Source organism: Solanum tuberosum, unplaced genomic scaffold (genome assembly GCF_000226075.1).
Source record: "Solanum tuberosum cultivar DM 1-3 516 R44 unplaced genomic scaffold, SolTub_3.0 scf00010, whole genome shotgun sequence".
In the NCBI taxonomy this organism is placed as follows: domain Eukaryota; kingdom Viridiplantae; phylum Streptophyta; class Magnoliopsida; order Solanales; family Solanaceae; genus Solanum; species Solanum tuberosum.
This window is the reverse complement of record NW_006238936.1, coordinates 1,615,342-1,628,622: the sequence shown is the minus strand read 5'-3', so window position 1 is coordinate 1,628,622 and position 13,281 is coordinate 1,615,342. Positions and strand designations below refer to the sequence as shown.

The window sequence follows — 13,281 nt, the reverse complement described above, 5'->3', positions numbered from 1 at the left end:
TCAAGATCAACAACATACACATTCTTGACTCTTTTTGCAGACATTACAATTTTCTTAATTGCACAGTTTGTAACCACACACCCTTCAGATATGAACTTGACTTCATTTTTCCTTGTCGCAAATATGATACACACTTTAGAGATTAAACTTCAAACCGTCCACATAGTGTACACTGTCTATGGAATGATCTGGAGTTCTTCCTATCTTGCCAATACCAAGAATAAAACCTTTCTTTCCACCGCCAAATGACACACCACCACCTTGGTGTGCTTCCAAAGAGAGGAAGTTTAGAGTATTTCCAGTCATATGCCTTGAGCATCCACTATCCATGTACCAACATTGACTTCTCCCTCTCTTCTGCACAAGAATCACTTATTAGACTTGGGAACCCACTTCAGACGTAGTTCCCAATAGCTATCAAAAGGCTTAATAAGAAACCTTCCTGTCCAGGAGGGCAAAGTGTTCTTACTGAAATGATAACGGGGACCAGGTCCCTTGAGTTCCCTTTTATCATTGTTTTCAGATCTCACAAATTTCTCATGCTTTACTTTTGCTTTTCTCAGAGTCAAACACTTTTCTTTTAGATGACCATTACGCCCATAGTGAGTGCACAACAGATTGTCAGATACAGACACATATTTGCTATGAGAATTATAAGGAGGTTTTATTGGTCTGCGTCCCAACCCTTTCTTTCCATTGAAACTCTGATTAGATAGATTAGAGAGTATCTTAAAAGAGTTAGTCCATTTTAGAGAGTGACTTAACTCCTCTTTGACCTTACTCAGATCCTTTCTCAGTTGAGAATTTGTTTCAAGAGAAGCAACTAACTTGGACTCAAGGATTTTAAGCTTTTCTTCCAGTTCTTCCTCAAAGATGCTAAGCTTTCTTTTTCCACCTACTGAGGTACCAGGATCCTCTTCAGGTATAATGTTGTTCGTTTCTATAGTCCCTATTCTTACACTCATTTCAGAAACTTGAGACATGAGAGCAGAGTTCTCATCCTCACACAAACTTATTTTTCATTCAACATTAAGTTTTCAGTGGTTCGTTCATCAACAGAGTCAATAAGCAATGCAACAAGTTTCCTTAAATTTTTAATGGGAAAAGTATCTAGATCATCTTTAAGATCAAAAAGAGTTACCTCATTTAGATCATCTTCATCATCAGACTTTGACATTAATAAGAAGATGGAATTGAAGACATTTTCATCATCTTTAATAGCCATCATTGAAACATCTTCATAACTTTCTGCATCTTCTTCTAACTCACTTGAATCATTTCCCCATACAACAAAGGCTTTTCTCACCAATTGATTAGCATGAGCCTTTCTCCGAGCATTGTCTGGGACCAGGTCCCTCTTGCGAGGTTTGAAATCCTGAGTTTCCTGCTTCTGGCTGGGACAGTCCCTCATAAAATGACCAGGTTTGCCACATTTATGACAAAGGTCATTTGCGTTTGCTGCTCTGCTGGTCGAAGCCTTCTTTTGAAAGACGTCATGTTTCTTGATGATTTTCTGAAACCTTTTAGTAACATATGCCATTTCATCCTCCTCCTGAGTCGCATCATTTTGTGAGTTTTTCAGAGCAATAAATTTCTCTTTTTTTCCCTCCTTCATGTTTGTCCCCTACTTTTTGTTCAGCTCGTAGGTCTGGAGATTTCCAATCAGCTCATCCATGGAAAGTGTCTTCAGATCTTTTGCCTCTGTTATAGCATCAACTTTGCTTTCCCATGACTTGGGAAGAACCTTGAGAATCTTGCGAACTTGTTTGCTTAAGAGAATGGGCTCACCTAAGCATCTTAGTTCGTTGGTGATGGAAGTGAATCTTGAGTTCATTTCAAGGATAGTTTCACCTTCCTTCATACAAAAATTCTCGTATTGAGTTGTAAGCATATCGACCTTAGACTCTTTTACTCATTGTGTTCCCTCATGGGCTGTTTGGAGACGGTCCCATATCTCTTTGGCTGATTCACAGGCAGAAATTCTGTTGTACTCATCGGATCCAATCCCACACACTAGAATCTCTTTGCTTTATAGTTCTTCTCTATCTTTTTCCTATCCATCTCATTGTACTCCTTTCTAGTTCTGACAACTGTAGTGGTGAGTTCTCCATCCTTCACCTCCTTTGTAGGAATATATGGTCCATCAAGAATGATGTCCCACAACTAAGTGTCCTCAGCGTTGATGTAATCATGCATTCGATTCTTCCACCAGCCATAATATTGACCATTAAAACGCGGTGGCCTAGTAAAAGACTGACCTTCTTCCATATTAGGTGGAGCAACCATTCCTTTTGGATCTTTTCTTTTCTTGGTGTTAACCAAAATGAAAAGTACCGCTCTGATACCACTTGTTGGAATGTATGCGTCCACTGGTCTAGATGGGACCAGGTCCTCAGCACAGTTAAAATAACAAAAAATAAACAACGTGCTGAAAGTAAAGATTGCACAACAACTTTACGTGGAAACCTTCTTGCTCAAGGGAGTAAAACCACGACCTGGCCTGTCAGGACTTTTCAAAAAAATTGCTTTCACTAATCTTCTCAAGCAAAAGTAAAAGCAAGTTTACAAACTGAGATTAGCCTACTAATCCCAACTCTTAAGCAATACTTCCTATTACTTAGATGAGCCAGAGCAGATACAACATTGCCCTTTAAGCTATCACCCCTAGATAACTTAAACTTTGCTAAGCGGATACTACACAGCCCACTAAATCAACTAGCTCCTAGATGACTTAGAATTTGACTAAGCAGCAACCAATGCTGCCCACTAAATCAGTTAGCCTCAACTGACTTAGACTTTTACAACGAACACAAGAATCTGAATCCTTTATAGATTAGGAACAGATTTACAATATAAGCACGGAAGTAAAACTCCTAAGACACACTCTGCCGCTTGCAGCTCGATCAGGTCCTTGTTGTGCTTGCTGGAGAATACTTCACCAAAATGGTCTTTGCTTGTATACTTGATAAGTTTCAAAATGACAAAAACCTATAAAATGATAGACAACAAAACTCAAACTCAACAAAGATGCTTCAGCCCTTTATCAGATCCTTTTGTTGAGTGTAAGTATCGTTCTACCTTGAAGATGGCTTTTTCCTTTTAAGCTTGTGAGTTTTTGTTTTTCAAAGTCTTAAGATTGTGTATAAGCATAAAGAGATGATATAAATCAACACAAACTCTTTGAAACACTCCTATTGGCTGAAAGCCTGCTGTTCTGAAAAGTTGCTCACGTACCGCGTCAGAGGTGACAGCTTTTCTGACGGCTGTCTTGTCACCTTTTATATCGCAGTCTTGCAGGGACGAGATCCCTTGCAAACTTTTCTTTGTAAGTTCTTGAGAATACGTGTTGGCTCTCTCCTTTTGAATGAATGAATATTTTTGTTGTTTGTTAGTTGAATATATTAGACAAGAAGAATTATTGTCCAATGTACACGCAACCTCCTCGCTTCTGATTGGTGAAGTACTCTGCAGCTTCACCAACTTTCTGACACGGACAGCTTTTACAGCTGTACAGCACTTTGACAACTGGAAGAGTATTCATACTCTGCGGAGGACCAGGTCCCTGCACTTGTGAGGAGATCATCAAAACACCAAAAGGCATAAGCTCTTATCAAATTCCCACCTTGTAACCCCTCCCCTATTTCCCCATCCCCATCCCCAGTCATAATAACGTCAAAAAAAATTCACAAGATGAAGTTGGTCATAACACCTATACAGGTAGATTTCAGAAAAGGCAAGACTGAATTTTTTTATTGCTTAGAGAATTAGCTCAACTGTCATCAGTCAAAATCAAGGATAAGAAAAACCACAAGTTCAAAATTCATGCTGCTGGTGTTTCAAGACAGGATGCACATTTGCTTGTAAATCAGCTAATTTAGAGCAAGACTAGTAGCAGGTTCTTGCATTGCAATAAATTAAGATTAATACATTATCTCCGAATACAGAAATATATGGCGAAGTATTATTTAGTATTGTACAATCAACCCTTGTGCTTGAGGTTTGAGATCTCAATTCAATGGAATGATTGATATGCATTTATTTGGTGTACCATTTTGCAATGAATCTAATACTATTTTAATAATCATTGATGCCTTCATAATGATCTTGTGAACATAGGGCAACATGCTGTAGAGTATTGCAAGATCTTCAGAAGTGAATTTTAAAGCTTTGCAATTGCATGTGGAGGCAAGTATGATCTTGGAGGCAGCTTTAGGTCTTCCCAGTCTTCATCATCTATCTTGGTGTAGTAACGATCAACATCAACATCTCTAACTAGTTCCACTCTGGAGGGATCCCACTGAAAATATGTGAAAAGGCGAGCACAAAAATGAAAGAAGCTCTCGATATCTCAGTTCAGGATTATCCATGATCAAATAAATATAACACACCTTAGGATTTCTATCCTTTCTATAAGTATGGCCCTGAATCCCTGCAGTAAAAAGTCAAGTGTTAGTCTTGTAATGCCGTAGAATTGGTGGCTGAAAGATGGCATATTCTACCTCAAGAATATCCTTGTTAAATTCTCCCCTCAACACATGACAAAATATCCTATACTCACAGACAAGGCAAATATCAACACCTTGCAGCCTCCCTTCTCTTATCTGGAACAGAAAAGGAAACTAATATGAACAATCTGCAGATACTCAAGAACTCTTCAAAGAAAGTGTTGGCCAAATCAAGGCATTAGGACCGTGTAGAAAGAGATTCAAGATGTGGTTGTGTGAGCCAGACATCATCATATTTCTTATTTGAAGAACTTGCTTCACAGCAATACTAATCTAGTATCAAATTTAAAAATCCAGAATAAATAATCCTAATCCAAGCGTATAATCCAAATGATCTTTCTGGGGCAGCTGTTAAGAAAAACTTGGTCTTACTTCCTACATGACCGATTTCTGATCAATCTGAAGAAACAAGGGTACAGAAGTTCAGGTAACAAAATCATGGTATCACAAGGTAGCGATTGACTAACTAATCTCAAGGAAATTTTAAGACTTGTAGGGGATGCTTTCTTCAGCAACTGAATGGTTGAAGAGATCCAGTCCTCCTCCTTCTTGTCCAAAGCCTCACTTTCCTATTAAAAAATTCATGCAAAGTTCTTACACATATTTTAGTAACTTATATTATCAAAATTTTACAAAGTAATTTCAGCACAGAAAAAAAAAGAGAACACATCAAACCACCATCCATCTCCCAAACTTACAAGAGTAGATATGATTTCTTCAATTGTCCTTCGAGAGAAACAGCGATCAATAATCTTCATCCTACATGCATAAAATTGCAGAAAGTAAAACTGGTGCACTGTTGAAAAAGAGGTCATGAAAATCCAAAGACTACAGGTTTGCTTAATTGAACAATATTTTCCCTAGAGACAATGGAAACTTTGGAATGCTATCCATCATCTTAAGCTTCTAACTGCGATATAAATTAGAGGGAAAATAGTCTTACCACAACAGGAAGAAAAATAACATGAGAGCAAAATAAAAATAAAGAGCATAGATAATGACTTCTAAAGAGCAAATTTAGAAGGTAAGCTTCCAATAAATCAGCAAAAAAACAAACATCATAATATAGAGATACTAAATGAACTCACTTGTGGTAAGGACTTCCTTCTTTCAACTTTGGTATGTGAGAGAAGCGACTTATGATAGCAGATATAGCATCTGGATCACTCGTGTTGACTTTAACTAGTTCTTGTTCTAAAAGTGGCAATTTCTGTGAACACAAGGAAGAGACAAAGTATTCAAATAGAGCAAAGACGGGAGGAATGAACTAATAAACAAATATTATGCAATTTGATGTATATCAAGATCAATGAACCACATCTTAGAAGTGCCAAAAGTCCATAAATCCATCTAAGAACCATTTCAAGCATGGCTGACAAAATCCAAATTCCAACAAGCATGATTAGCTTGGAACTGCAGGGGAAGGTAGTTTACAAAACCCGTAGAATTTTTCTCCAAGTACTTTGAATTCATATTTGTTGGTACCTAATTACCAAAAAAAATAAATCAATGTGCACACTGTACTCTACATGATACATCTATAAAGCTCTATTAATTAATTTAATTAGTATTTTGGAAAAGAAACAACAGAAGATTGATTATTACAGGTATGAAACTATTGAACTTGCTGCTGCCGCAACCAAACTAACTAAAAAGGATTTGTAAGACCTATATAACAAATGACAGATAAGATTACCATTTTAACACCATAAGCCTGACACCTTCAGATAAACAGTGGATTAGAAATTTAGTTAGTAAAGGGAGCAGCATCAGTATTGCCATTATGATAACATAATGATTTCCTATAGAAGCAATTGTAAATGGGCATAACATGCTAAAAATTAAGGTAGTATACATCTGATGACACAAAGTGGGTTGCAAGACCACAAGCAAGCATTTCAGCTCCATCAAACCTAGAACCAGTAAGACCAGCATATTCCCCTGCAAGATATAACCTTTGTAAGTACAAATTCTCTGGGCATCATTGACAATGTAGGAAATGGTTTTCCGCAATAATAGCAACATAATCAGCACAACTAAAATTAGGGAAGAAAAGGAAGGATCATATCTCTAAATAAAATCGGGTATAATTCTGAATTATTTAGAATGTCAACGATTTTATAAAAACCACAATTTTCAAATATCCTTGTAGAGAAGATTTTATACATGGCTTCAAAGGATATTTTACATTTGTGATGATCTAAAGAAATTCAGCAGTCACCGTGAAAAGTTGAAAACTAAGGCTGATTTCTATAATAACTTAAACTTAAACATTCAGCCATAACTATGACAACTAAGGCTCACATCTAGCTAACACCCCAAAGTATCTGTAGGGAAAAAGTTTTATAGACACTTGTATGTGAAAAGGATTGACCTAAGTTTGTGCAACGGGCGAAAAACTAGTTTTAAGTAGGGAAACATGATCAATGAATGGCAAATGGTGAAAAACAGATAAAAAAAATGTCCAGAAAATTCAGAATATAAGAGAAGATGCACCAAAAGGCACATAGTTGCTGCTGCTTTAATCCATAGGGCATGTGCGGCAACCTTTTGAACACCTTCTGCAGGAGCAAAAGACCTATCTTCTGCTTGTGACTTTTTTTTACTTTTGATTTTAAGGATGTAGCTGAGCTAACCATTTCTCTCCTAAGACATATAGCCTCAACTAGTGGAGCTTGAGGACCAGGTAGTGACTTAAATTTCAAACAATGAAAAGTGGCAGATAACTTCACAATAAACTCGAATGAACTACATCAATTGCAGTAATTTTCTTTATAAATATGAACAATGTGGCTAGTGAAATTACCAAAGAATCCTGGAAGTCTTGATAAAAAGTAAGAGGAACCTACATCAGGAAAGAGTCCCATAGCTGTTTCAGGCATAGCGAATACCTACAGAGAAACATACATAAAAATTACATTGGATATGAAATTTCTGGTATCCGATTACATGTAGGAACCAGCACCATCTATGAATAAGGTACATATTACTGCCTAAGAAAAATAAACCCTCAATGCAAATCCAAGGTACAAATTAAAGCTCATGAAGATTTACAGTTTGTAAGATTTTCCTCCAACTTCACTCTAGTTATGCCAGAGCCTTTTATATGAAAAAAGGTAAAAATTATTTATAAGATCTCTGAGACAAATAACATGAAGTTCTGCCAGATATGAATCCTTCAATTCAAAACTGTAAGGATTCCAAGAGCTATTTTGTTTCAGCTATTCCACATGAACAATCACTGTTACTCCCTAGATAGACACATTTGAAACAAACCACAAAGAATGTGGAGAAGATCAAATACAAAAGGGTAAACAAGACAATGAATCTACCGACTTTTCTGTCGCAACTCGAAATCTACCATGTATAGAAACACCAGCTCCACCTCCCATGACAATTCCATTAAGGATGGAAACCTTCAATGGGAAGTCCAAACAAGATTAAGGAGAACCTCAAAGAAAGTAATATCACAGAACTAAAATTAGACATAACCAGATTTAACCTGGGGTTTTCTATATGTTGCAATCATATAAATCAAGGTGTACTGCTCTCGGAGATAATTAGCACCAAGTTGCCAGTTACCTGATAAGCATGAGTAAATAAATATGTAAGTGGGGACATTAAGCTATGCATTTCTTTTATAACCTAGAAATCATCGAGGGCCAGTGGCACAAGGTTCTAAATCTTAGAGGCTCATAGACAGTCTTAGAATGTGGGTTATAAAGTTGAACAATGATAAGAGGGTATAAACACATTTATATAAAATTTTCAAAGTGATTACTTGAACTTGAGATGCAATATTATATTTACTTTTCAAAGAATTACATGGAGTCTCACATTTTAATATGACTAAGAACATATAAGAAAGTCAAGATGGTTCGCTCGGTCAAGTTAACGCACAGGGTTCCGGTCATGGCTTCATCAGAAATTAAGTTGTGAGAATTCCACTGGATACATGCTACCTCATACCAACACTTGTATGTACTAGGTAACTCTTCTCATCAAGGCTTAGACAGATGAGAAGAAATCACCTACTAATTTTTTTCTCCGCTTAGACTTGAACCTGAGACCTCACACACTCTTGAGTACACATTTACTGGTACTATATATTGATTGCTCAAAACCTAATCTCTAGGTAAAGTGAGAAACAAGATGGATTTGACAGGTAAATAGTACAAAGATATGGACTTGGATAACATCTGAATTTTATGTCATTGAAAGAAATTACTTGGGGAGTTAAACTTCAGTTCATGGATCCAATTTTAATAGATTGTGTTTGACAAGATATTACCAATTTGGCAAATACGTACCCTGGCGAATAATATGAAAAGGAGTTGAAAGATCACCACCAGCACAAAAAGCCCTTCCGTGTCCCTGGAAAATATTGATACAAGAAAAGTAGTAACATTTCTTGACTGCAATTGAGATATACAGGCGGCATTAAGAGAACTTTGTAGCATACAACCAGAGGTTGATAATGTGGATTGTTCCGATTGCCAAGAAACATAAGCCTAATGTATCCCGAGGAGAAAGGTAGGTGGGATCAAACACTAGATTGGTCAGCACCAGTGAGATACCAAAGAGAGGTAGCTGATTAGCCAGCTTTATCCTTACAGGGAAAATGTCACTAAAGCTATGAGGAAAAAACTTTCTTCCCAGTGTCAAGAGATCGATGAGACAGGGAACAAACTGAAGTTCTTCGATAAAGAAATAAGATTTGAATAAAGCAAATCAAAATCATTGCAACTCTTCCTGCAAGTAGTTTCTAAATATTTTTGTAGGCAGAATGCTGAGCATCAAGTTTCCCTCCTCATGTTAAGCTATGACAGGAAATTTAATTATCACAAAAGATCCTACTACTATTAAAAATACCTTTAATATTATCATCTTCACATTAGAATCTTCTTCACTCGTATAGAAAAGTTCCGTAAGCCGAGATATCTGGATAAATAAGTTTGAGGGAATAGTTATCACTTATAACATGTCATCATATGTCAAAAAAATAGTACTAACACTTCCGCGCTCCTCCACCAAAACCTGGAAAACCAAAGATATAAATTATGGAAAAAGGTTGCATTAAAGATATCCAAGAAGAAAAACAGATCACCTAAACTAAATATCTACTAGAAAGGTTGCAATTTGGAGAGGAAAAAAGAAACATAAATGTAAAAATTAATGAAAACCACCAAATTAATTGATTAAAATAACAAGTGGAAGACTATAAGTTGAGTTGATGGGAGCAGAATAGGATTGCACCTCATCAGTTTCGCCATTGTTACAAGAGGTTTGAGCCATGGTCTCTGGTTTGAAACTGACGAGCTGAAGGAAAATGAGTGAGAAGACCATTTAACTGTTTGAATTATATATACAAAAAAAAAAAAAAAAAGTTAGAGGGCCATTTATGGGTTGGGTTGAAGATAACATGTCTAATTCATTCAGAATTTTATGGGTTGGGTTTAACATAATTTTTGAATTTGGTCATCTTCAATTGATTTAGGTCTCAACCTATTTTAACAGAATCTTCAATTGAGTCTAATTTAATGAATCACCAATTACTATCTATTTTATTTTATCATCAATTTGTAACTTATTTTTTTAAGTTGAAATTTAAATTGTGGTTGTAAAAGATAAATAATAATATATTAAAATTATTGAGATTATGTGTGTCATAACTCAATCCAATTTTTAGCTCATTTGAGACCAAAATAAATGTGGGCAAATTATAGCTCAGCCCTATTTCTATTGAATTCATTTTAGTATTTTCAATTTCAATTCAAATCGTTCATTTAACGCCTCTAGAATAAGCGGTCCTTTTCTATTTTTTCTTTTACTCATTTAAATACTCTCGTGGTTCACTTATAATTGTCCATTACAATAAATAAAAAATCACCTTTGCAGTCAAGTAAAAGACATAAAAATAAAATCTTATTTCTCCTACAACGTAACATTAACTATTCTTTCCTAAATAATTTTCCAATTAATCCATTAAGACTATATACACTAATTAATTTGTGTATTATAATTAGAAATGTGTATTTTATTTTATTTTTTAAAATAGTCTAAAGATTCACTATGCCTAAATTCGCCAAACCTCAAAAACTAGCAACACAAATAGACTACGATTCCGAGGATAAATGACCTTGCTCTATGTCACCTAATTTTTTAAAGCTAAATTTTGAATATTTTTCTTCCTTTTTATGGTTCACATGCTATCTATGTTTTTATAAGATTGTTTGAAGTAGTATATAATTTGGGACGGTAAAAAATCAATTGAATCGATCCAATTCTTTTATGTTTGAGCGGGTTAAAGATCCGTTCATTTATTAGTTCAATTAATTTTAATTCATTAAAAATTGGGTCAATATGTAATCCAAATCGATTCATGAGAAATCTTGTGAAAATATTTTTTTTAAACTTTTGTTTTATTTTGATATGTTATATAATCATAATAAAGTGTTGGGTTTTAGCAAGGTGTGAATGAGAAATTGGGAAATGCGGGGAACATTGGAGGGAAAATGAAAAGTCATTTCTCTCATATTGGTAGAAGAAAGGAAAAGTGTTGTCCTTATATTAAGAAACACTTTCATTAGCTTTTAAAGGGTTAAGTAGAAGGTGCCCCTCGCGCCGTTGGCTTCGGCTGCGGCAATTGATTGATAATTTTTTAGGCAAAATTTATTTAATCAATCTCATGAATGTTAATTAATTAACGGAATTAATTTAGCGTAACAGAATTATTTGAAAATTCGCGTGTAACGGTAAAGTCGTTCTGAAGGGACCTGTTCCTTCCGAACCGACGCTGTGGACTCAGATTATTTATTTTTTGTCTATATAATCTTTTCTATTTCTGTTTTTCGCTAATCTGAATACAGGAGATAACAAGCTTAAGAAATTTAATACTTATTTTTGTATTTGAGGTTTCTGGAGATTAAAACCTTTCTGGTTTTCTACTCTGTTTGAATTTTAAAATTCATTCGATTAACGATTAAAAGAACATAAAAACTTCATCGTTAAATAAGAAATAGGTTGTATAAAGATTTATTCTTTACTTCTAGTATTTCACATACTAAATTGTCTGCCATTTGTGACAGAAAAATGACTAATTCAAGTCAAGTAAATGTTGAAACAGTGAGTGTTGCAACAACATCGGTTGCACACAATCGTTCAACTACTGTCCTTGCACCGACTGAGAAACCTGTAAAGTTTTATGGAGTCGACTTCAAGAGATGATAGTAGAAGATGTTCTTCTATCTGACTACGTCGAGTCTGCAGAGGTTCATTAGTGAGAACGTTCCTATTCTATCAGATGAAACTCCGGACGAAGAACGATTCTTGGTAACAGAAGCATGAAAGCATTCAAATTTTTTGCGTGAAAACTATATTCTGAGTGGCCTGCAAGATGATCTGTACAATGTGTACAATAGTGTGAAGACCTTAAAAGAATTCTGGGATGCTTTGGAAAAGAAGTACAAAACAGAGGATGCCGGAATGAATAAGTTCACTGTGGCAAAAATTCTAGACTATAAGATGATAGACAGTAAGATTGTCGTTACCCAAGTTCAAGAATTGCATGTCATAATCCATGATCTCCTTGCTGAAGGTATAAATTAATATATACCTATGTTGAACATATTAAGTTTGTTCCTAATACTCACATAATCTTTGATGTAGGATTGATTGTGAATGATATTTTTCAAGTGGCGGTCATTATTGAGAAGTTACCCCCATTGTGGAAGGAATTCAAAAACTACTTGAAACATAAACACAAGGAGATGACTATTGAAGATTCTCATGGTAAGACTGAGAATCGAAGAGGATAACAAAGCCGCAGAAAAGAGGTCACGTGGTAATTCAGCAATATCTGGAGTAAATAATGTTGAAGAAGATCCCACAAAATCAAAGAAAAGAAAGAAAGCATCTAGACCAAAGAGCAATCCTCCCAAGAAGAAATTCAATGGAAACTGCTTCAACTGCGGCAAACGTGGTCGTAGGGCTACTGAATATCAGGGTCCTAAAAAGGACAAGAAGAAGGATCAAGAAAATTTGGCTGAATCAAAAGAAGAGATGGACGATCTATGTGCAATGATTTCAGAATGCAACTTGGTTGGAAATCCAAGAGATTGGTGGATAGATTTTGGTGCCTCATGTTTGTGCCAACAAAGAATTATTTGCATCATATACTCCATCACTAAAATTACTTTTTAACGAGAGACATATATAATATAATAATATCATACATAATATGTGTGAGCCACTTTTTTGAACGAAAGGTATATTAAATCGAAATCACAAAATTAAGAAGTATAACAGATCATTTTTCTATCCAATAAAGATAATGATTAAGAAATTTGTTCAAGATGTCTTCTGTTCTTGTGAAAGACGGATTAAAGTACCACTAAAATGTTGTTCAAAATTTTGATTTCAATTCGTTATTTCTCTTATAACCTAAACTTTACTTCAGATAATAAAAAAGTTTAATACTACTTATCCAAGATGCTATAGTAGCATTTAGTGGAGTCCCTAGTAGGATGTACTTGGCAAACCATGAATGCACAGGCCTAGCTACCCCAGGCTTGCACCAACCCATACTATATTGCTTGCCCACTTCCTCAAATAATAGCCAATGTGGGGTTTCTTCTTCATACAAGTAAGTTAACAAAAGTTCAAAATCCTCTAAATATAAAATAGGAAAAATGCATAAGTACCCCCCAATCTATGCCCGAAATCTCAGAGACACACTTATACTATACTAAGGTCCTAGTACCCCCCCCCCCACCCC

At 35.4% G+C, this 13,281-nt stretch overlaps 1 protein-coding gene and 1 pseudogene across 1 annotated transcript in view; both read right to left on the bottom strand.

Annotated features, from left to right (window-relative positions):
• LOC102606353 (3-hydroxyisobutyryl-CoA hydrolase 1-like) overlaps positions 1-9,845 on the bottom strand; it is a 51,849-nt gene extending 42,004 nt beyond the window's left edge. The window contains exon 1 of the mRNA XM_015311605.1: positions 9,762-9,845. Within this exon, the coding sequence (XP_015167091.1) occupies positions 9,762-9,800 (39 nt within the window). The 5' untranslated portion in view covers positions 9,801-9,845. The remainder of the gene's footprint in view (positions 1-9,761) is intronic.
• Positions 3,959-9,666, bottom strand: LOC102604564 (3-hydroxyisobutyryl-CoA hydrolase 1-like; annotated as a pseudogene).
• Positions 9,846-13,281: the final 3,436 nt, after the last annotated feature.